Raw genomic sequence first — 23,597 nt, 5'->3', positions numbered from 1 at the left:
AGGAATATTCGCTCGGCCATTTCCCCAGTTCCAACTCCTGCGCAGTACGCCCACCCTCCTCTCCCGGTTGCCTGCGGAGCCTGACGGCCGTGCGCGCGCGTTCTCGTTTTCTCGCGTGGTACGGCGCTGTGCTCCTGCAGCCAATCAGGCCGCGAGGTCGCCGCGGTCGCCAGGGTGCGCGCGCACGCCCTAGAGCGGAGTTGGGGTGGGGGCTATGGGTGAATGGGAGAGTGAGCGGGGGCGGGCACGGCGGCGCGAGCCGCATGAATGAGAGAAAAGTGCCCCGCGCGAGATGTCGCGCGCACCCGGGACAGGGAGCCAATGAGAACGCTGGGAGGGCTCGAGACCCGGCACTGAGGGCAACGGCCGCGCGCCGGCTCGAAGACGAGCGTCGCCGGGCCGGGAGCGCGCGGAGCGGGGCGGGCGTGGAGCGTGCGGGGGCCGCGCGCTGCCTCTCAGAGGCCGGACGGCGCTGCTGAGAGGCGGCGGCGACTACGACGGCAGCGGTAACGGGAACCGCGCCGGGGGTGAGTACTGGGGACACGGGTCCTTGCGGAACCGGAAGTGCCGGGCCAGGAAGGTGGGAGGGGAGAGTGACCTCTAGGGAAGGGGGACCAAGGAGGGGGAGGTGGCTTGAGGCCCCATTCCTCCCCCGGGCCGGGTCATCCAACTGCGGCGGGACCCTTGGGCCCCGGAAACAGGCGACGCGTAGAGGCCGGGGATCCACGACTGCCGGGGCTCAGAACGGGTTAGTGTCGGGCCGCCGGGTCCTAGCTTGGGACCCCGGTCCCTCCGCTCCCGGCGCCCAGCCGCCGCCCCTTCCGCCCCCGGCCCTGCGCCCCGAGGCTCTGTCGCCTCCCGCAGCCTGCTCCCGCAGCCCCAGTGGGCCCTGCTGCCGCGGATTCCGTCTTCTCTGTCTCGGCCAGCCCTGCCCCATACGGTGTTTCTCAGTGCTCCGGCTCCGCGCTGGGGACTGGATGCTGTTCCCTCCCTGCGTTTCACGTCCCCTCGCCCCATTCTTCTGATACTTATTTTGGCTCAAGCCTCATCCTGTTACCTGTTCTTTCGCATCCGTCCGCTTCCTCCCCTACCCCCACCAGCCGGGAGCTCCACGCTTTTAGTACTTTGTACTTTTTATAAGTGGGAACTCGAATATATTTGCCATTTTTTTACGTATAGGAATCTGTTATGGGACAGGGCAGAAAGTGTTTTACCCACTTGGCCGCATGAAAACATTGAAATGAGAAGTAAGAAAGTGACAGCGTTATGAAAGGAGGTGTAGGATCACTTACATGTTATACTCTAGACCATTTTTCTGCCTTGCATTTTTCACTTACTGGTTAATGCCATCTTGTCTAGGTTGGCCTTATATTCTCATCTCTATCCTTTTATCCCAGTATCCCTTTGTACTATATTAAATCTCTTCAGAATATTCATTATCACTCGTTCTTTAAATGCTTACAAGATTTATATTGCCATGTACTTTGGTACCTCGGTATAAGATGATAATACCCATATTAAACTTCTGTTTGACTCTTCAGCCAGTATCTTGACATGTGGATTATTCCATGAAACGTTGATAACTGTGTTCAGGTTTACTGTATTATACTATTATACCACTTTATTTCCACAAACAATACTTTTGCTCTCAGTCATGCTGCCATGTCCATTTACCCCTTTAAGGAGGTACTTGTATTAAACGTTTGTTAAAGCCTTGAAACCACATATTCTATAGTTTGTTTTGTATATACATATTACTGTTACATAGATTAAGCCTGAAATGTGTCATACACATACCTGTACACCTTTCTTACACTGGTATGGATCCAGACTGCTGGCTCTGATGAGCCACACTCACCCTGCAGTCTCATCCCTGCTACCCACAGTACATCCTTCTGCTAAGCCTTGGTGCATCTTTGTTATACCCAATACATTCTTAGGTTTTGTCTTGTCACTTCTAAAGCATATGCCCTAAACATCTAAGACACTGATATCTTTTGTTTTCCAGTATTGTACTCCCTAGATGCCGTGGCCTTTTATGTCTCTGAATTACTTTGGCAGTATTAGCCCATGTGACTGTTCTCCTGTCAGAAAATATAATCTGAAATAATATATGGTGTTTAAATGATATCCTACCCTAGATAAAATATAAGCAGTGCAAGTTTCCATCTTCTCTAATCTTTGGGGTTTTGAGGGGCAAGTTTACTTTAATAGTACTGTCTGTAAAGCAAGAATTTGCTTCTTATTGTTAACAAAGTTACTTAAGCCTAAATTCAGAAAGTTGGGTTTTGATTCCTGTAGGAATCAATCTATTCTAATAATGCTGTTTGGCCCTCTAAAACTCTTTTTTTTTTTTTTTTTGAGAGAGAGAGAATGAATGAATCTTGAAGGAAGGCACCTTAGCCTTTCATGCCACAGAAAAGAAAGGAAGTGCTAAGTTCCAGGGTACGTTGATATTTCACTATTCAAAACTTCTGGTATTTTAATTTCAGCCTTTGGAATTAAGGAAGCTATTACTCCTCTTAGGTGGAAAAAACCTTAAGTAAATTTTTGGTCTGTAGATTCCAAGTTGTCATCACTGAACAGGTAGTGTAGTGGGTGAGAAAGAGGTAAAAAGGGTTTGTGTCGGCAAAGGGGCCTGTGGACTCTTGGGTTCTGAACCTGACTGCTTAAGTCATTCAGTGGAATGGCCTCAGGCGTTCTCTAGACTTCAGTTTTACCGAGTGGGATAAGGAACTGTGTCACCAGATAATGAGTTAAATGCTTTGCAATCACTAGACGAAAAGCATCCTATAAAATCCAAAGTGCTAATGTTATTTTACTACTACCATCAACAGAAATAATTGTTATTTTTAATCATATAAGGGAAGGTGGGGCTCACTTGACTTCCTAATAGGCCAATGTAGGAATAAAAAACTGTTGAATTGGGAAGAAAAAGACCAGCCCCCCCCGCCCTTGTTGACTCAGTTTCTCATAGAGGGCATCTCACCTTTCAGTGCAGGGACATTTCTCATCCAGCTCCTTTCATGAGTTATTTCAGAAGACCAGAAATTCAGCTTTTGCCTCTTCAAGTTTATAACTAAAAAGTATAGAAGGGTAAGAGTGAGAGAGACATACACAGAAAGGAAATGAGACTGTCCTAATTTCGTCCTACTTTTTTCTTTTTTCATTGTAGCAATAAATATTCTCTTTGTTCAAAGACAAGTCTCTTTTCTAGGACTGCCCTTCACTGCTGTGCCTTTGTTTGTTTTTAGATTTTGATATTCTTGGTATTTGTTACTGCCCATATGTGTCAGGTGAGATGGGCCCCATCTGTGTCAAGAGCTATTTCTTTGATGACCTTAGGCCAGCTGAAGCCATGTTTTTCTTTTTTCAATATGAAGAGGACTTAGAAGAGTGAAGAATTCTGAACCCATTGTCCTCCCAATTCTCAGTCCTTTCCCACATACACATAGTGAAGTAGAAAATCATCTTTCTTTCAAAAGGCACTTTTTAACAGAGTAGCTTGTGGGGTTTTAGCCTTGCTGGTCTTAAGAAATGCCATGAAAAAATTTCTCTGATAAAGATATTTGTTTTTCTCCAGGTGAGGCACTGTAACACAGTTGAACTCTGCATCCAGAAAGCCCAAGATTGAAGAAGAAATATCAGAGACATTGACTAACCTGGAAACAGGGACCTCTTTGGAACTTTGCTTTCATCCACAGTAGCTTTTAAAAGTATCATCAAGTGGAATTGATTTCTTCATCTTATTTTGCTTATTGGGAAGAACATGGCTTCAGGGATTATATGTTTCCCTTTAGTTTTGCATGAACTCCATAGGAAAAGGAGCCCTTAAAGGGTTTGGGAGTAACAAGAGACTGAAGACAGGCAAGCTTGCACGAGCTCGAGCTCTCTCTCTGTTTTCCCTCCCCCTTCAAAGAAAAGGATTTACAACTTAACCTTGTAACAGCTGCTGCCCAGCTTTAACCATCAAGAGAAAGTAAATAAAATTAAACCACCATTGCCAGACTACAGGCCCTGAAGTCAAGGTGTGGGAGTGGTGGCATTGAGAAAGCTGCCTGAAAGGGACAAAGACTGCAGTAAAAACGGCTTCTCTTTAAAGCTGGAAGGGGCGCCAGATTCCTTCTTGGATTGAAATAGAAACACCTCTTTTAGGTGCTGCTCACGTCTTGTGGAAGTGTGGTAGTCGTGGAGGTTCTGTAGTATCTCCTCCAAAGAATTTTTCCTTGCTTGAAGTGTTCCGTCCTACCCTGATATCCTCCCCTTCTTTCCTTTGGAAGACTCGCCTCCCTCCATGAGCTGTTCCGTGATCTGTCTGACTGCCCATGTTCTCTACCTGCAGCCATTTTCATGTGTACAGCCTACTGTTTGTCTCCAGTTTTTAAGCTGTACAAGTTGTGTTTCTTAATCTCTCCTTCTGCCTTGTTCTGGGGAGGTGGTTATTCATCATTTGGAATCACCTTTCCCCCTCCCATGTGCTTTCCTTCATTTGAGATCTTTTGACCTTTGGTTTTATTTGGGAGGGGGAAGGGTGATAATTCTAAATTTTCTGCTTCCCTGGTTTCCTTCTGTACTCCTCTGGCCGTTGTCTCCCTCATCCCATTTTCTTGTCTGTTCTGCCGCTGTGTGGGCCTGGGCTATGCGGCAGGGCAGATCTTCCATCAGAGCTCCAACATGCCCGCGGAGTCTGGAAAGAGATTCAAACCCAGCAAGTATGTTCCAGTCTCGGCAGCCGCCATCTTCTTAGTGGGAGCTACGACCCTCTTCTTTGCCTTTACGTGAGTTTTCTCCCAGTGGTGGTATGGGCGGGGGAGCTCCATGGGAGGCGGGTGAGGGGGTATTTTTCCTCTGGAGTTCGGCTACTTACTTGCAAAGGCAAGTGACTGGGAGAGTTTGAGGTCTGATACAGGTAAATCCAGATCCCAGAGATGCGGCAAGAAGAGTAAGAACAGGCCTACCCTCTCGACCTTGTTAGGAATTTTACTCTGCTGACTCCTCTACTTTCCCCTGCCTCCCTTCCTTTGAAATCACAGATGTCTTCATATTTTCCTACCCAGTTTCATCGTTAGATGATTCTGCACTAGGAAGGAAATGGGAGGGAATCACCAGAGTCTTGAAGCAGCCTAAGCAGTCAATTCTGTGAGAGAACTGGACTAGATGAAAGGTTTTTCAAAAAGTAGTAGCTTTTCCCCAGGATATCTGAAGCTTAGATTTGAGACTGTGGGAACTGGGAGTACTAGAGAACTTCAGAGTTGATTTCGAAGGTATACCAGTAAGATGGTCTTGGCTCTTAGTGTTATCAGATGGTTTTCTCTGTATTCTTAAGAGCCAAAGCCTGGAGAAGTGAAGGCCACTGGGAAAGGGCAAGTTTTACTTAGGAAGAGAGTTCTAGAAGGCTTCCTTTATGTTAGTTCCTGCTGAAGGGAATGACAGTCATTTCTCCCATTCCCTGGTCCTATTAGGAAAAACAGTTGGTGTCGAAAGATTTCCCACTTAGGATATTCAGCCTTTGTTCGTCTGCTTGTTACTGGAGGAGACGTGAGTGATTTACATCTTTTTCCTTTTCCCTGGTATTTCAGCTGTCGACTACCTGGCAAGCGTCTTTGCCGTTACCTGTTTATAAATTAACAAGTACCAGGCTTCTGAGCCTTAAACTGTTGAGTCATTGAGTTAGTGTTCCGGTTGTGGCTCTTGGAACAATCAGAGCATGCTAGATTTTCTGGGGAGTTCACTTTGCTGTGATTCAGGCTCAGACCTAATGGTGGGGTGCTGTTTAGAGCCAGTGTGAGGTTGCTGGCAAGAGGAAGAGAATGAATTGACGTGGTAGGGAATAAAAGCAGTTTGGAGTCATTGAAGGATGAATGAGCAGGAGTTGCTGGGGTACAGACAAATTAAATCTGAGATAGGAGGGAAGGGGCACCCACCCCCTCCACCCAAACAGAGCTTCTGATGCCAGAAGGAATTCTAAAAACTATGGGTCGTTTGGCCAAAAGAGTAATAATGCAGAAGTAAAGTAAATACGATGTTTTCCTATTTAGTTTTTAAACAAGGAAAGAGTGAATCTCTTATCTAAGGTGTGGGCATCATCCTGCTTCCCACCTCTTCCTCTAAAGAGTAGAAGTCCTAGATTCTTTGGCCCCCAGCTCTTCAGCCTGAGCATACCTGTTGAAACCCTCAAGGATTCCACTCCTACCCATAAGGAGTGAGTCTTCAGTGTCAGACTTGTTTTGGTTTCTGCTCTTATGACCACTAAGTGGAATCAGCATTTTAACCAAGGGACATTTATATGGGATCTTAGTATCTTTGTAGCTGTTGTGGTGCTGTATCAGGAGGGATAAGTACAACACCAATTTGACACCCTTAGACCTGCTTAATTGGAGAGGGTCTGTTTTCCTTTGAGAGGCAGAGCCTTCGGGAGTTAGGAAATTTGGGGAACTGGCTAAGTGGTTTCTCTTTCAACCCATCCATTCTTGAGTTTGGACAAGCAGAAACCTTGTTCTTAATTTGCTAATCTGGAACCATTGAAGTGTTTGGCTGGTTATACCAGTTTTGCCACAAAGAGTTGTCCTGACATAGACATTTTCTCAACTGAGAGTTGAAGCTGTTTAACCTACTTCCCCGTTGCCTGATGCTAGAAGAGTAGGGGGCCCTCCTTATTCCATGGTCTCTCAGCCCTAGGACAAAGAATTTTGGAGGACAGTATTGACTCTTATTTGGAATTACTGCCTCTAACCCAAAGTTAGAAGAGCCTTAAGTCTTAGCTAGAGTTCTCCCTGGCAGTTTCCTCAGGACACGTTTCTGGGCTGTCTTTTCCTCCCTAGGCTTTCCCCTGTCCACTTTGGGGAGACATAAATACCCTGTTTATCTTACCTAGCTCTTGGTACCTCTGAAATTCTCATCTCTTCCTTGCCATCTGACCATAGCAGTTCCTCTGCAAGTCTACACCTGGGCTGAGGTGTGCCGCTGTTCTCCAGAGCTGTTCTGTCCCTTTTGATGTTCAGTTCTATGTTTAAAACCATATACCACCTAAAAAAGAATTACTGGTTTCAAATAGAGATAAGAGGAAGGCTCTTTTTGAACCAGCTCCTATTTGGGGCCTTAAACCTGTAGCTACTTTGTCATCCTCCTGTTCTCTTCTCTAGGCTACAGCTGTCTGTTCTTACATCAGTATAAACCCCAGGTGAGAATTACTTTAGGACCTATAGGACTGGAGTAGGAGGACGAGCCCTTTCAGTTGCAGACATAATTAGTGGAGGCCTGTGGGCTTCCACTAATTAGGAACAATTTACCCTCCGAGTCTCTCTGTCAGGTAGGGAGGGCAATGAGCAGAAATTATCAGTTGGGCTTCGTCATCAAAAAAAATGGTGATCCTCTTCTGCCCCAGAGAACCTCGAATAGAACAGTTGAGGTCTCCCCCTTTGCCCCCATCCCTCTCATTTATAGGGTTTGTCCAGTACTAAAACTAGGCAGGAGTTATTGGGGAACCTGTGTTAATTCTTTTCCCTTTTCACTATTTGGGAAGGAGCGTGTCTGCTAAAGTAACCCTCCTGGTCCCCATTAGGTAACAGACACTGCATTTAAGATAACGGGCCTGGACCCTCATCTGGCCTAGTCTCCTTTTGTGATTGGCAGGGGGCAGTGCCAGGTGAGAGGAATAAGCACTGTTTGGGGCAAGCTGATTTTGGTAAAGTCTGTTAACCTTTGTGGACCTCTTTCTTCTGTGTATAATGAGGAAGTTGACCTAGAGCAGTTTATTTAAGCAATATGACCTTTTTTTTTCCCAAATGAGATCTTTTGGGGAACCCCAGTATTTAAAATGTCAGAGTAGGGCTGCTCTGGTTCGAGTGAGGCTGGTACATAGAGGCCCATACACTGCGTATCTCCTCTTTGCCTTCCTGGGGACCCCTGAGACCTTCTTAGGGCTCCTGGCAATACAATTTGAAATAAATCGCAGACTTGTATCCCCTAAAGTCTCTTTGAGCTGTGAGTTAAGTCAGCTAGTTTCCCATATATCTGTTTCTAAAACTGATGAGGTGGGGACTTCCCTGGTGGTCCAGTGGTCAAGACTTTGCCTTCCAATGCAGGGGGTGCGGGTTCGATCCCTGGTTGGGGAGCTAAGATCCCACATGCCTCGTGACCAAAAAACTAAAACAGAAAACAGAAACAATATTGTAACAAATTCAGTAAAGACTTTAAAAATGGTCCACATCAAAAAAAGAATCTTAAAATAAAATAAAATTGTTGGGGAGGACATGGGGGTAAAGTCTCCGCTGCAAGTGATCCTCTGTGGGAAGGCTGAGTCAGGGTTGTCCAGAAATCCGTGATGGTCTTTCCAGTGTCCCATCCATGAAAGAGCTTTCTCCATTACAGTTTCTGCTTCTATCCTCTCTCAAGCATTTCATCCACAGAGTTAGTTGGGCAACCTCAGTGACTCTCCCTTCTGGCCCTTTTTTTCCATGACTGCAGAGGTGCTAGCACCTGATTTGAGTGGGAGCAGCCTCGTGATTTAGGGCATTAATTGAGCAGTGGTTGTTCTTTTCTTCCCCACGTTGTTTTCTCAACAAGGAATAAGCGCCCAAGTCCTGTATCTTGTACTCAGCTGCTTGAAAGTCTGGTAAGACAGGACAAATCAAGTCTCTTACGAGAAATTTATCCACTAGAAGCGGAGAGATTGTTTTCCTGTGGAATCTTGAGGATCCCCAGGGGCAAGAAGTGGGATATTCATTCTAGCCTTGCCTCATCACCAAAGAACACTAGTCACAGTGTTCATACACATAGTCAAAGTATGTGCTAGGCATGGGAGGAATGCATAGACCTGTTCTTTAGGAGCAAAGTGCCTCTGTTGTTAAATGTTCTTGAATCTAGTAGTTCAGAGGAGAGGAAGTGGAGTTAGCGATGAAGGTGGAGCTGGAATGATAATTGATGATGATGGAGATAGTTAATAATGTGGTTTTTTTTGTTTCTTCTATCCCATGAATGCTCAGTATTAAACCAGCTGGTTTAAAAAGAATTCTAGGCTCATTTAAGACATTGTCTCCTTCATTCTCGTACCTGTATTAGGTAGCTGACCTAACAAGCTTGGAGACTTTCCTGTGAATTACCTAAGGCTACAATAGCAAAGCATTGATCAAGACAGGGTTAAAATCCAAAGCTTCTTGACTCCTACTTTATTTTTCTTACCAGGAACTTATCCATTTTTTATAATGGGCAGAGTTAGAGAGGGCTAGGAAACAGATTTGCAGGAGTGTGGGTATTGAAACCCACTCTCCCAATTTTATTTGGCCTTGAAAACAGGAGTGCTAAAGGGATGGGCAGAAGAGCCTGTTCTCCCTGGGATGGTGTAGGTTTGGGAGTCTCATCGGTGAGTCAGCCAGCCTTCTGGGCTACGGCCACTCCCTCTGCTTTGGAGCTCTGTGATTATCGCCATCGGCTAAGGACGAGCCCAGCAGCTCCTCAGCCCAGCCCTCCTCTCTGTCCATCAAAGGCAACAGATTCAGATGGGCCACTTGGGGTGGTCACTTAGGAATCTGGCGAAGTTCTGTAGCAATGGCAAGCCTCTCCCGGAGCCAAGCAGAATGTGGGGTACAGTGGGAGCAGGCTTTGGTCTCACAGGCCTCTCCTTGGTGGGATGTTCCCTCAGAGTGCTCAGGTTGGAAGCAATGGTCTTTGACTTGAATCTAGGAGCGGCTGTTGCCTGTGAAGTTGAGTTATTTGCATCATTTCCAGATACTGCCACTGTGAGGGTAGGCTTTATTTTGGCAACAGATATTGGAACTTGATTCTAGAATTACACACTTCAGCTGGGATGGGTTGATATCAAGAAGGTTGTAGGGGGCTTCCCTGGTGGCACAGTGGTTGAGAGTCCGCCTGCCGATGCAGGGGACGCGGGTTCGTGTCCCGGTCCGGGAAGATCCCACGTGCCGTGGAGCGGCTGGGCCCGTGAGCCATGGCCGCTGGGCCTGTGCGTCCGGAGCCTGTGCTCCGCAGTGGGAGAGGTCACATCAGTGAGAGGCTCACGTACCGCAAAAAAAAAAAAAAAAAAAGAAGGTTGTAGGGGTAAAGTTCATTATCTAGGGGCAGGTCATTGGCAGGCTGTCCAAGAAATGGAGTGATTTGCTTTGTTTGGAAATGCAGAAACTGGAGGAAGAATGGGTTCAGAAAGACTGACATCTGGGCCTGCAAGGGGACTGATGTCTCATTCTCATTCACCTTAGTTTCCCTCAGAGATGGAGTATACCCTTATTTTTTCAGAAGCTCAAGAGGCCATGTAGCCAGTTCTAGGAATGAGACATTTAAATCACGGACACCTCAGTGTTCTAAGGATTTCATTTCTTTTTCCCTTCTAATTATCTTCCCAGGCTGTAGGAGTCAAGTGAGTCACCCTTTCTCCTCTTCCCTGGGTGGAAATTGAAGTGACAGCTAAGTACTAGGGAGGTGCTCTGACCTGGACGACTGGTTTTCAGTTTCTCTCCCTCCCTCTTTAAGATCCTAGGAGGTCAGGCTTTGGGTGGGGCTGTGTAAAGACTCTTGCCTTCTTGCTTGTATTCCACCCCAAATCCTGCCAAGGTATGGGGACATCTTTTTTGAATGAAAGAACCCCCAGAGGAAGAGGCTTCCATAGGAGACTTTGGTAGAATAAAACTAGAGCTGTGACTGAAGGTCGAAAGTTTTTTCCTTGAAATCACTGCCTGCGCTCTAGCTTCATTATTTTGTCTCCCAATTATGTACTGACCCATAAAGAGAAGCAGAGTTAATTGATAATTACTATCTAAAAAGCCTGGCACATCATAAATATTTACTTAAAATTTTTTTTTTAATGAATGGCTAAATGGAATTTGAATAAATAGATGGTGCTGGTAAAGACTTGTGAGATGCTTTGTGACAGTCAGTTTTACTTCTTATCATTAGTTTATTTTTCATTGAGGAGCTCAGTTCTTTTGAATTGTCCTGAATCACTATTCAGGGCTGTGCTTTTTATTTTTTAAAATTTATTTATTTCTGGCTGCACTGTGTCTTCGTGGCTGTGTGTGGGCTTTTTCTAGTTGCGGCGAGCAGGGGCTGCTCTTCGCTGCAGCGCGCGGGCTTCTCATTGTGGTGGCCACTCCCGCTGCGGAGCCTGGGCTGTAGGCGCGCGGGCTCTAGAGCACAGGCTCAGTAGTTGTGGCGCACGGGCTTAGTTGCTCCACGGCATGTGGGATCTTCCCGGACCAGGGCTCAAACCCGTGTCTCCTGAATTGGCAGGTGGATTCTTAACCACTGTGCCACCAGGGAAGCCCTGTTCTTTTTATTTTAATGGAGACAGATAACCTCTCAACAGAATCCAGGACTGCTGTGGATTAATTCTCCGGAGTCAGTTGCTGTCTTGTTCTCTTGGTCCCTTCTTCCTTTCCTTCACTGAACTCTTCCTTTCCTTCCGCTGGTCTAGATAAAGGGAACAAGGACAGATGCTGGCCTAATTCTGGAGATTAAGTTCTCAGCCACAAAGCAGATTAGGGTGTTTAGCCACTGTCTTGTTATGGGAAGTTCTTCCTGAGCTGAGACAGGAGAGAGGGTGTTTGATACCACTGACCAAGCAAGCAGCACATCACATGTTCTTTTGACACTTCCAGCTCCCAGGAACCATCTTCAGAGAAAGGGAGAGCTCTTGCAGCATTCCTGAGACATATATCCTGACAGAAACTGAGCTTAATCCTGGACTAGGTCACTATTTTGTCAAGGAAAAGTTACCTAAAGCGTATCTCTTGATTTGAACCCTGTGGAATATTGGATATGTGTGGCCAGTTTCTTTTTCCTGCAGGATTTGGGGCTGCTTTGGTCTGATATCTTCCCTTTTTTTCCTCCTCCACTCTTCTGCTTCATTTATTCATCTCGGGGTCTAGTCCTGTGTCTTGGTATCCTTCCTTACCTGTGAGTGGTTTCCTTTTCTTTACCTTGAGAACTAGCCTCTAGTTGAATAAAATTCTGAGGAATATCTGATGTATAATGTGCCTGGAGAGACTTTAGGCAGTTGAGAGTAGTTCAGAGCCAGCCGGGAGGAGGGAAGAGAAGCCAGAGAGGCAGGTGGTGTCCCATGCTTTGGGTGAATGTGCAGGTCAGTGGGGCATGGCTGGGGTCCAGAAGCCTCAGGCTGTTCCAGAGAAGGGAATGCAGCTGGTGTCAGTTACATACTTAGTCCCTAGCTCTTGTGCCTGGTTAAAAGGAGGTAAGGACAGAGTCCAAAACATGTGCAAAGATCCACGAGGTAAGAACACAGACTTTAGTGCAAAGGGTTATGAGTCTTGTACCTTGATCAAAAATGAGTATTTACTTATTTATTTTGGGCTGCGCTGGGTCTTTGTAGCTGCGCGCAGGCTTCCTCTAGTTGCAGTGAGTGGGGTCTACTTTTCATTGCAGTGCATGGGCTTCTCATTGCGGTGGCTTCTCTAGTTGCAGAGCACAGGCTCTAGGCACGCGGGCTTCAGTAGTTGTGGTGCGTGGGCTCAGTAGTTGCAGCTTGCGGGCCCCAGAGCGCATGGGCTTCAGTAGTTGCGGTGCGTGGGCTCTAGAGCGGGCGGGCTTCAGTAGTTGTGGTGCACGGGCTTAGTTGCTCCACGGCATGTGGGATCTTCCCAGACCAGGGATCGAACCCGGGTGTCCCCTGCATTGGCAGGCGGATTTTTAACCGCCGGACCACTACGGAAGTCCTAAAATGAGTATTTCTGTGGGAAACTAGACCCACTTGTTGGGAAGGATAAAGATAATTTGAGACTTCAGAGGTGAACCACACAAGATTTATATATAGGTATGGGGACTGAATCTTTTTTTTTTTAATATTTATTTGTTTGGTTGCACTGGGCCTTTAGTTGCAGCTTGCCGGCTCCTTAGTTGTGGCATGTGAACTCTCAGTTGCGGCATGCATGTGGGATCTAGTTCCCTGACCAGGGATTGAACCCGGGCCCCCTGCATTGGGAGTGTTGAGTCTTAACTACTGCGCCACCAGGGAAGTCCCTGAATCTTTATAGATTTTTTTATGTGGTTGGTGTCCAAAGTGTTAGAGACAGCTCCTCACTTTCTTTATTATCTGTGCAGCTGTCCAGGACTAAGCCTCTACGTGTCACCTGCAGTGCCCATCTACAATGCGATTGTTTTTCTCTTTGTGCTGGCCAACTTCAGCATGGCCACCTTCATGGACCCAGGGATTTTCCCTCGAGGTAAGATCTCCCTCCTCTCTCTTGGAAGTATCTTACTGCCTTTGAAAAAGAATGATTTTTGGACATTTATACATTTGGTCTGGGGCCTTAGGAGTCTTGGGTTTTGGGATACTTTTATAGTCTAATGATGAAAAGCAAGTCAGGATCTTAGGAATATATGTCATAACTTCTAGGCATCTGATCCACTTTGGGTCAACTCTTTGATTTTCAGTTACTCATTCAGCAGAAATTTATTTCGAGCACATGGGTTGGGCATTGTTGCTAGTTTTGATACTATCTAAGATGAATTAGAGAGTGACAGTGTGATAACAAACTGTAACGGAAGCATGAGAAAGGTTCTTTGAGACCTTAGAAAAGGGCACTTATATCTGCCCAGATAAATTGGGGAAATGCTGCTGAAGGTAGGTAGGAAGGACTTTACCGAGTAGAGGATGGAAAGGAAAGGCATTCTAGGAAGAGGAAGCGGCATATACAGAATTGTAGCTGTGAAATGCAGAATTCAGTGGGTGGAAGTTAGAATGCATGGTGGGGCCAGAAGGGGCAAGAGATAAACCAGAGCCAAGTGTAAAAGACTTTATGTGCTAAATTAAATAGATTATAATTCTTCCTTTGGACAGCAAGACGTCTTTAATTGGGGGAATCACAGGATCACATTTCCTTTTACAATAATAATTCTTATAAGAATGTACAGATACCTTTTGGGAGGCTATTGCAATAATGCAGACCAGATGAGAACTTGAATTCAAAGCTGGATTTACAGATTTTTCATTAGTAGACCCAGCAGAATTTTTCATTACTAATTGCTTACTAGGGGAGAGCGAGAGGGTGAAGGAATTGTCTAGGGTAGTTCCAAGGTTCCTAACCTGAAAGATAGGTTGTATGCTGGTTCTTTATAAACCAAGACCCAAGTTATAGACTGTTGAGTGGGTTTGGAGGGAAGACAGAGCATCTTAGACATGTTGAATTTGAGATACTTAATGGATCATTCAGGTAGTTACCCAATGGGCAGTTGAGTAGTCAGACTCATGGCAGAGTCCTCAGCCACGTAGTATTTGAAGCAACAGGAGTAAGATCGCCTAGAGAAAGTAGAATGAGATTAGGAAGGAACGAAAGTCAGCCTGACCAGCACTAACATTGTAATAATGAGGAGAAGGAGGAGCCGCTGAAGAGCCACTGAAGAGGGACTGAGCAAGGAAAGTTAGGAGGAGGACAAACCGGACACAGTGGGAACTGAGGAAAGTTCATGAAGTAGCTGATGGTTGGCAGTATCAGAAATTAGGTCCAGTAGTGTGGTAACTCAAAGTTGCCCATTGTTTTAGTGTCTAAGAAATTAGTGATCTTAACAAGAATAGTTTGAGACATCCCTGGTGTTCCAGTGGTTAAGAGTCTGTGCTTCCACCGCAGGGGGCATGGGTTCGTCCCCGGTTGGAGAACTAAGATCCCGCGTGCTGCGTAGTGTGGCCAAAAAAACAAAACCAAAACAAAACAAAAAACCACACACACACAAGACTAGTTGTTTTTTGTTTTTGTTTTCATTGTTATTTTTTTTGGCCACATGGCTTGCAGGATCTTAGTCCCCGACCAGGGATTGAACCCAGGCCCCAGCAGTGAAAGCACTGAGTCCTAACCAGTGGACTGCCAGGGAATTCCCCACAAGAATAGTTAATAGTGTGTTTATGTATGTATGCGGGAGAGAGACAGTTAAATTACCAAAACTATAATGGTTTGGAAGGCAGGGAATAGGAAATGAGGAAGCAGAGTCAATGAGTATTAAGATTATTCTTTCAGGAAGTTAAGCAGAGAAGGCAGAAGATGGAATATCTTAGGGCAGAGGGAGGAGTTTTGTTTGTTTGTTTAATGATACAGAAGACTTTAGCATGTTGATAGCATGAGGAGGTGGAACCAGAAAAGAGAGAAGCAGGAGGTGATGAAAGAGGGTAATTGAAGAGTGGCCATCTGGAAGGAGATGCTTTCCTCTGCGTGTTGGAAGGGTTATGCTTACAGAAGTAGGCTGTTTCTGGAATAGGAGGTGAGAGTGAGGACCAACCAGCATTAGTGGAATAAGAGATAGAAAGAGAACTGATGATGGTTGTTACTGATGACATCTCATTTTTCTCTCAAATGTGAAGTTACCTTGTAAGAGTGAGGCAGGTGGGATTGGGATAGCAACTTCAGTGAGATGAGGTTTTTCTGAAATTCATTGTGCTCACAAAGCCTGTGTCACTGTGCATGGTGACTTTTGTTTCAAAGCGTAGATTAACAAAAGGTGCTTTGAGTCCCTAAAGCCAAGGAAGGCTATTTTAATGAGTGTTAAATGTTCATTTATCAAATATTTATTGATTATTATGATATGGTCATTTGGAATGATTATTATGATGGTCAAATAGCTCGGTCTTGAAGGGAAGATAGAGAAGACATTTACATAAATACACTGTGGTAACTTTAAAGAGTAATCAAAGAACTGTAGTACTTTAAGAAGAGAAAGCTCACTTCTGATACATGATAGTGTGGAAGAATCAGATATTCAATATAAGTAGCATTTGAATTTTTTTCCTTTAAAAAACTTGTTTTAAAAAAGATTTTAATAAGTAGTGAATATTCATTATATAGAAAGTATAAAAAAGATAAATATATTTCCCAGCCCAGAGATAACTACTGTTACATTGTGGTATATTTCCTTCCAATCAATATTGTGAAGATTTATACATACAATATTTATTTATATATACCGTAAATCTGTAGCATATATATGTGTGTTTTTATTTGTTTTCAAAATGGGATCTTTTTGTTTGTACAGTTCTTTACCTTGTACTTTTTCACTTAGTTACATTGTTAGCATTTCCCTAAGTCAGTACATTTGAAAACTTCTAATTCCTATACCATCACTTACTTAATTTTTCCTCCTCACGAGTATTTTTTTTTTTAGATTAATAATAAAAAATGAAAATTGCACACTATAGATGAGAAGGCAAATGATGTCCTTTAAGTTTTGAAGTGGGGTGGTGAGTTTCGGACAGCTGAAAATTGAAAGGGCATTCAGGTAAAGAGAATGTCTGCAACCAAGAAACAGTCCTGAAATGTATATAGGGAACTAGGGGAAGATCTTTTGGGCAAGGGTGTCTGAGTGTGGAAAAAAGGTTGATGTTAGTTCGTTACTTCCTCTTTCGGATTGTTGTAGTTCAGTCGTGTACTTGTAGACACTGAACTGTTACGCAAACTCATTATAGATGTACTTTGATATATAAAGTGTCTCTTTCTTTTGAAATATAATATGTAAACCAAGAATAGCAGCATATCCATATCAGAGCCACCTCTGAGTCATATTCTTAAACCTCGTTTCCCAGTGTAGAATAAATTGCTTCCTCATCTGCGTTTCCATAGTGTTGTATATAGAGCTGATCTCACCGTATTAGAGTTACTAGTTCCTAGTCTCTCTCACCATTAGACTGAATTCCTCGAAGGCAGAGGCCATATTTTAAATATCACTGCATCCCTAGTGCCTAGTACACAGTTCTAGCATAGTCATTTTTTCATTAACTTTTACTCTCTACAGCTGAAGAGGATGAAGACAAGGAAGATGACTTCAGAGCTCCCCTTTACAAAACAGTGGAGATCAAGGGCATCCAGGTGCGCATGAAATGGTGTGCCACCTGCCGCTTCTACCGTCCTCCTCGATGTTCCCACTGCAGCGTCTGTGACAACTGTGTGGAGGTAAGAACTCTGGGTGGGGTTAGCTGAACCTAAGTTATCTTCTTCCTACCCACAGAATAAGAATTGAATCCAGTGGATTCTTGGCCATGGACGAAAATGTAGCCCTGTCTGACTGCCTGGGCTGTGTTCTAGCTCTGGCAGAAAGTGTTAGCAACGATGTACACACGAGAGGTAGAGCATAAATATTCTGTTACAGGAGGAGCCCAAGTGGGTAGGCATAGGCTTTCCCAGCACCATTAGTCAGAGCTCCAGCCTTCCATCCCTGGGCTCATCTTTTCAGTTATTTGACCTGCTTAGTGTTCTCCATTCCTTCCACTTCATCATGCTGCTGCATTCAACCTTTCCAATTATATTTCTTTCTTCTGCGTTCCTTGTCTTTTATTTTTAACCCTTTTTTCAGTGCGTTGTTACTTAGCTGTAAGCAGTTGCCTGCCAGATTTTTCTTCTAAGCCTCTTTTTTCATGAATCTTAATGTTTCTGTAAAGCCTCTGACATTTGTACCTCTCAGAGTTCCTTGGTCACATAGGATAAACTGAGAGGTGGCCTTGGCCTTTGATCAACCTCTGGAACATCTTCCTTATAGATTGATAGAGCAAGATAAACTGCATGAACTGTTTTTAAATTTTGTAACTAAATGGTGAACATGATGACAGATTATTAAAAGAAACACTTTAAGTTCTGCTGTTTGTTCTGCTTGACAGAAATGATCTAGTGCCGTGGTCCAAGTATGCCGCTCAGTCTGTCTCATTTTGCTCCTAGGAATTTGATCATCACTGCCCCTGGGTGAACAACTGTATTGGTCGCCGGAACTACCGTTATTTCTTCCTCTTCCTCCTTTCCCTGACAGCCCACATTATGGGTGTGTTTGGCTTTGGCCTCCTTTATGTCCTCTACCACATGGAGGAACTCTCAGGGGTCCGCACGGCTGTCACGTATCCTTCAAGGCCTGTGGGTTGCAGGAGTGGGAGGGGGAAGAATGTAGAAAGTTGAGTCCTGTGGCAGTGAGGGTCAAAGGGAAGATGGCTACAGCACGGGCTGGGGAAGGCGAGATCACGTTGCTCTGCTCTCCTTGATTGTCTGGCTTCAGAATGGCAGTGATGTGTGTGGCTGGCTTATTCTTCATCCCAGTAGCTGGCCTCACGGGATTTCACGTGGTGCTGGTGGCTAGGGGACGCACAACCAATGAACAGGTATGGGGAGAAGTGATGGGAGATCCCTGAAGAGCAGGGCATGTGTCTCTTGGCCCTCTCGTTAGTGTATACTTTTTATGATGAGGTGTCCAGGTTCCTCATGTAAGCATGAGTATGGGCCATTTCTTAGTTAACAGACATTTATAGAATGTCTGCTGTATACTGGTCGATTTAGGCTCTGAGGTAATAGAAACAGTAAAAGACCTGGGCCAGCCCTCAAGAAGCTTATAGTCCTGCTTAAAGGAAAACAATTATTTTTGTGCCCATAACAATAGCTAACCTTACTTGCTTATTCTTACGTTATGTTATCTTAGTTTTCAATATTTAGAGAGCTATTTATCCCCATTTTACATAAGAAAACTGATGATTAGGGTCAGATAGCTACCATGAAGTGGACCCAGAATTTGAACTGATGACCCTGACTTTGGAGTTCCCATTCTTAGCTTATGCTTCTTTATGGTAGGACTGTATTTGACTCATTTTTATATCTCCCCGATAGTGGGTGCACAATAATTTGTCATTGATTTGTGTTTGGGCTTTTGGAGGTCAAGGTCCCATTTTTTGACTGATCTGGTCCTTTTTCCCTCCCTCTAGGTTACGGGTAAATTCCGGGGAGGTGTGAACCCCTTCACTAATGGCTGCTGTAACAATGTCAGCCGTGTACTCTGCAGTTCCCCAGCACCCAGGTACACCTACCCCTTTGCTCTAGTGTTCACCCTTGGTCAACACTTTTGTCTTCTTTGGGTTTGTTCTGGCTGCCTTTTAGGGAGGGTTCTCTTAGAATGAGAAGTGCCTACAAGGGAGAGGCACACCATCCTTTAATGGACCCTGTGAGTTCAGTTGTATTCTTTAGATGTTACTCTCTTTGGAGAACTGAGGATGAGATTTACTCGAGTGCCTTGAGCTAGGTGTATCTGCCCATAGGCCTGGTCTTGCTGTTGTTCTTGTTCTTCATAGAATCAAAGAAATCAGTTCAATGCTGATCTTTTCCCTGGCCTGGTAGGACTGTTTCTTGTATTTGTAAAACTGCTCTACACAAGGTAGGCAACCATTAGATATTTTGGAATGAATGAATGAATGAAAGCCCTCTCACTCTTGACACTCAGGTATTTGGGGAGACCAAAGAAAGAGAAGACAATTGTAATCAGACCACCCTTCCTTCGGCCAGAAGTGTCAGATGGGCAGATAACTGTGAAGATCATGGACAATGGCATCCAGGGAGAGCTGAGGAGAACTAAGGTGAGGAGAATTTAGGGAAGTAAAGCTAGGTAATTTGGGGGGGTCTCACCCATGGCAAAGAGATGGAAACTTGCTTTGTTTACATCTCTCTTATAGTATCTATCACTTTCTGATTTGTGTTAAAGTTACTTAAACACATATCTTCTTTTTCCCATTAGACTGTAAGTTCATTGACAGTAGAAATTTAGTCCATTCATTTGCATGTCTTCATAGGACTTAACATAGCAGTTTATAGATGGTAGGAGCTCAGCAAGTAGATGTTGGTGAAAATAAACAAATAAGTGACAGAATGAAACCCTTGTTGAAAGCTTTTCTTTCTCCAAAACCGTCCCCAAACTGATCTTGTGTCCTGTCTTCCAATTCCAGTTCAGAAGTATGTGATGACTCCCCAGTGCCCCTCTTACACCAGTTTCATACTTTGAGTTGCCCTAACGCTCAGTTCTCCAAATCTGATTTTCCCTCATTTATCCAGTCTAAAGGAAGCTTGGAGATAACAGAAAGCCAGTCTGCAGATGCTGAACCTCCACCCCCTCCTAAGCCGGACCTGAGCCGTTACACGGGGCTACGGACACACCTCAGCCTGGCTACTAATGAGGGTAAGGGCAGAAGCAGGAGTGAGAATGTTATTTGTTAGCTATGGAGATGACACAGGCAAGGGCTGGGAGATAATGCTTGTGTTGTGACTGAGAAAACCCAGCAAGTGGTACTTGAACCACTTCTTTGGACAGCCGGGAGAAAGGGGATGACATAACAGTTAGCTATTGGCAGTGAGTTGGACATCTCTGTGTGTCTGTGTGTACTCTCAGCATCCGGACAGACCAGAGAACATTCTGGGATCTGTTTGGTACATTCACTCACTCTGTGTTCTGGGCTGGTATGAGTCTGTAGTCTTGGTTTCAGCAAAATCATTATGCTCCTTTGCTTGGTATATCTTTTCCTACCTTGTCCTCCCCCGGTACTTTAAGGAACTCTAGCCAGGTCAAAAGAACAGCTTGTAAAGTGGTGCCCCCTGGGCCTTTTCTTCCTGCAGAGAGCAGCCTCTTGGGCAAGGACAGCCCCCCCACCCCTACCATGTACAAGTACCGGCCGGGCTACAGTAGCAGCAGTGCATCAGCCGCCATGCCTCACTCTTCCAGCGCCAAGGTACTGAGTACTCTCTAAGGAGTAGGGTTGTCATGTATGCCAGCTGTTCTGGGAGAAGGGGAGGAAGAAGCAGAGGGAAGAGAAGAAAACCAAAGGCATTTTACTAATTGTTGGCTTAGTAACAGCGTTGACAGTTTGTCCTTCATCCAAGAGAGGTCACGGTAGCATAATAGATAAAAGCATTGATTACAGCATCAGATCTGAGTTCAAAACCCAGTTGTGCCATCACAGAGAAGTTCCTTAAACTCTCTAAGTCCCATTTCCTGCATCTTAAAATGAGATATTATTTGTTCCTACTTACAGATTTACTTTAGGGGTTAAACAGGATAATGCCTGTGAAAATTCTAAGCATATTGCTGGCACGTAGCAAATACTGTTTTTGACTGCCTCCTTGGGCTCTGGGGCCTACTGTCCCAAGAGGGGACAAGAGGGGGAGCACTAAGAACCTGCTTTGCTTTTCTCCCTCAGTTGAGTCGTGGGGACAGCTTGAAGGAGCCAACCTCAATTGCGGAGAGCAGCCGTCATCCCAGCTACCGTTCAGAGCCGAGCTTGGAGCCAGAGAGCTTCCGTTCTCCCACCTTTGGCAAAAGTTTTCACTTTGATCCACTGTCCAGTGGCTCACGCTCCTCCAGCCTCAAGTCAGCCCAGGGCACAGGCTTTGAGCTGGGCCAGTTGCAGTCCATTCGTTCAGAGGGCACAACCTCCACCTCCTATAAGAGCCTGGCCAACCAGACACGTAATGGAAGCCTATCTTACGACAGTCTGCTCACTCCTTCAGACAGCCCTGATTTTGAGTCCGTGCAGGCAGGGCCTGAGCCAGACCCACCTTTAGGCTACACCTCTCCCTTCCTGTCAGCCCGACTGGCCCAGCAGCGGGAAGCCGAGAGGCACCCACGTTTGGTGCCAACCGGCCCAACGCACCGAGAGCCCTCACCAGTTCGGTACGACAATCTGTCGCGCCATATCGTGGCCTCCCTCCAGGAACGAGAGAAGCTGCTACGCCAGTCACCCCCACTCCCAGGCCGTGAGGAAGAACCAGGCTTGGGGGACTCAGGCATCCAGTCAACACCAGGCTCAGGCCACGCCCCTCGTACTAGTTCCTCCTCAGATGATTCGAAGAGATCACCCTTGGGCAAGACTCCACTGGGACGCCCAGCTGTCCCCCGTTTTGGCAAGCCAGATGGGCTAAGGGGCCGGGGACTAGGGTCCCCTGAACCAGGCCCAACTGCCCCCTACGTGGGCCGATCTATGTCTTACAGCAGCCAAAAAGCCCCATCTGGTGTCTCTGAGACAGAGGAAGTGGCCTTGCAGCCATTACTGACACCCAAGTAAGTATTAGTCCATCCTGGCCCCCAATGGACTTAAAAGTAGCGTAGTGCCCTGCAGAAGGTATCAGGGCTTCACCTGTACATTTTAGTGCAAGTGGACCCAGGGTTATCCTGCTTGTAAGATAGCCCTTCATTTTCACTCTTAACTCCAGCTGCCTTCACGGGCTATTCCTGTTAAGAGACTGAGGATTAATACTTTTTTCTTATTTCTGTCTTCCTAAAAAGTAATTTATTTGCCTGAGAGTGAAAGGAATAAGTAGAGGAGAGAGGGTATCAGGCTGCTTGTAAGCAGGGCAGTAAAATAAAAGGGAATCTTTGTGTAAGAAAGTATATATGTAGAAAGCACATTTTTTTCTCTTAACTTTTTAAACTACCTCCCTTTTCGGTGCTGTGTGTCCCATTTCTGACACCTCTCTCTTCTTTTCTTCCCAGAGATGAAGTACAGCTCAAGACCGCCTACAGCAAAACCAACGGGCAGCCCAAGAATATAGGCTCAGCCTCCCCTGGCCCAGGCCAGCCACCTCTCAGTAGCCCTACAAGGGGAGGAGTCAAGAAGGTGTCAGGGGTGGGTGGCACCACCTATGAGATTTCGGTGTGAGCTTTGGGCAGCTCCCCTCCCCCACACCTCTGCGCCTACACCAAAGGGCCCCAGGTGGCCACCTTCCTTTCCTCAAGGGGCTCCCCTCCCCTGCATGGACATTTTTTAAACAACCGATTCCAAGAGGATGAGGACATTTTATAAAATGCAGTGGGGTTGGGGAGTTGGAGAGTTGGGGCCCTGAGACTGGGGTAGCAACCCCCTTCACCTTTTAAGACCTTCCCCTTCCTTAACCCCTGGACCAGACTCAGTGGACATTTGTGCAATTGCTCGCCTGGAGGGAACCAGATCATTTTTAAACCAGAAATAATTTTTTTTATTATTGTTACGGATTCTATTTTTTTCCTCTTCTGCGTTACCAGGTGTGTGTACATTATATATATATATATATAAATATATATATATATATATAAAAAATAAATATCAAAGAAATTATATATCTATCCTGGGATGGGAAAATGAGGGAGGGATATGTATAAGGAGGGGGATTTTACTCTTCTTATTCCTCAGACCAGCAGGAAAAGAGGGGAGACATCGATTGAAGTCTTCCTTTCCCCCGTGGTTCCCTCTCTTTGTCCCAGTTACCATCTAAGGAAATAGCACCCCCTGTTGTTGGTGCTAAGTGACCAGGAAAGAAACCCAGGGAGAGGCGCGTCTGGGTGGGGTTCTGGTCAGAGGAGGGAAGGACCTGGAGAGGAGAGTTTGTTTTCTAGGCTCACTGGCACTTAGTTTCCCCCAGGGAAGGGGTTGCAGCCCCATGACTTTGGTGGTGGTGGTGGGGAGATCAGGACAAGAGCTTGGCTGAGCTCCAGAAACAATACTGGATAATCCCCCCTTCTTGGGGGAGAGGAATTGTGGTGGGCTGCTTCAACTGGCCCCTCAAAGCCTTCCCCCAACTCACACGGTTGACATTATTTTTAAATTCAAGGCCGGGAGAGAAGAATCCAAAAAGCAATATTTCTCATCACATGCCAAAAACGGGATAGAGAGAAGGAGTGGCAGGCCTAGGCCCCTCCAGTTGTCCCTTGGGGGGTTACCCCTCAGCCCACCTCAGTATGGTGCTGGGTAGAGGGGATACCTGGGTTCTAACCTTTAAGTAGGGGAGACCCCAGCCTCTAAACAGAAGCCCTTTTATTTTTTATTCTGATTAGCCATTTTAAACCAACAAGGAATAAAAAGAAATCCTGATCTAACCAGC

At 45.6% G+C, this 23,597-nt stretch overlaps 2 protein-coding genes across 9 annotated transcripts in view; one reads left to right on the top strand and one right to left on the bottom strand.

Annotated features, from left to right (window-relative positions):
* The window catches only part of YPEL4 (yippee like 4), an 18,528-nt gene extending 15,518 nt beyond the window's left edge, over positions 1 to 3,010 (bottom strand). The window contains exon 1 of the mRNA XM_060159119.1: positions 2,990 to 3,010. The gene's annotated coding sequence lies outside the window, so the exon portion shown is untranslated. The remainder of the gene's footprint in view (positions 1 to 2,989) is intronic.
* On the top strand, positions 361 to 23,597 carry ZDHHC5 (zinc finger DHHC-type palmitoyltransferase 5). 8 transcript variants are annotated; one of them, XM_060159111.1, is made up of 14 exons: positions 365 to 527; positions 2,365 to 2,445; positions 3,584 to 4,778; positions 5,463 to 5,538; positions 13,069 to 13,190; positions 16,744 to 16,901; positions 17,661 to 17,833; positions 17,989 to 18,091; positions 18,686 to 18,777; positions 19,198 to 19,330; positions 19,803 to 19,926; positions 20,361 to 20,473; positions 20,942 to 21,801; positions 22,234 to 23,597. In XM_060159111.1, the coding sequence occupies exons 5-14, from the start codon at positions 13,154 to 13,156 to the stop codon at positions 22,397 to 22,399; spliced, it is 1,959 nt and encodes a 652-aa protein (XP_060015094.1). In that variant the 5' UTR covers positions 365 to 527; positions 2,365 to 2,445; positions 3,584 to 4,778; positions 5,463 to 5,538; positions 13,069 to 13,153; the 3' UTR covers positions 22,400 to 23,597. The 8 variants fall into 8 exon arrangements, with proteins under 8 accessions (XP_060015091.1, XP_060015092.1, XP_060015098.1 ...); XM_060159108.1 differs by lacking the exon at positions 5,463 to 5,538 and having other exon boundaries at positions 361 to 527; XM_060159113.1 differs by lacking the exon at positions 5,463 to 5,538 and having other exon boundaries at positions 3,584 to 3,867.

The sequence above is a fragment of the Lagenorhynchus albirostris genome, chromosome 9 (genome assembly GCF_949774975.1).
Source record: "Lagenorhynchus albirostris chromosome 9, mLagAlb1.1, whole genome shotgun sequence".
NCBI lineage: Eukaryota > Metazoa > Chordata > Mammalia > Artiodactyla > Delphinidae > Lagenorhynchus > Lagenorhynchus albirostris.
Note: the sequence above shows the minus strand (reverse complement) of the source record. Positions and strands in the feature narration are given on the sequence as shown.

Excerpts from the sequence above, each read along its gene's own strand:
- ZDHHC5 (XM_060159109.1), top strand. The coding sequence starts at position 4,675 with ATGCCCGCGGAGTCTGGAAAGAGATTCAAACCCAGCAAGTATGTTCCA. Across the intron at positions 18,092-18,685 it reads GACGCACAACCAATGAACAG|GTTACGGGTAAATTCCGGGG; the intron begins GTATGGGGAGAA and ends CCCTCCCTCTAG. Across the intron at positions 19,331-19,802 it reads GAGAGCTGAGGAGAACTAAG|TCTAAAGGAAGCTTGGAGAT; the intron begins GTGAGGAGAATT and ends TCATTTATCCAG.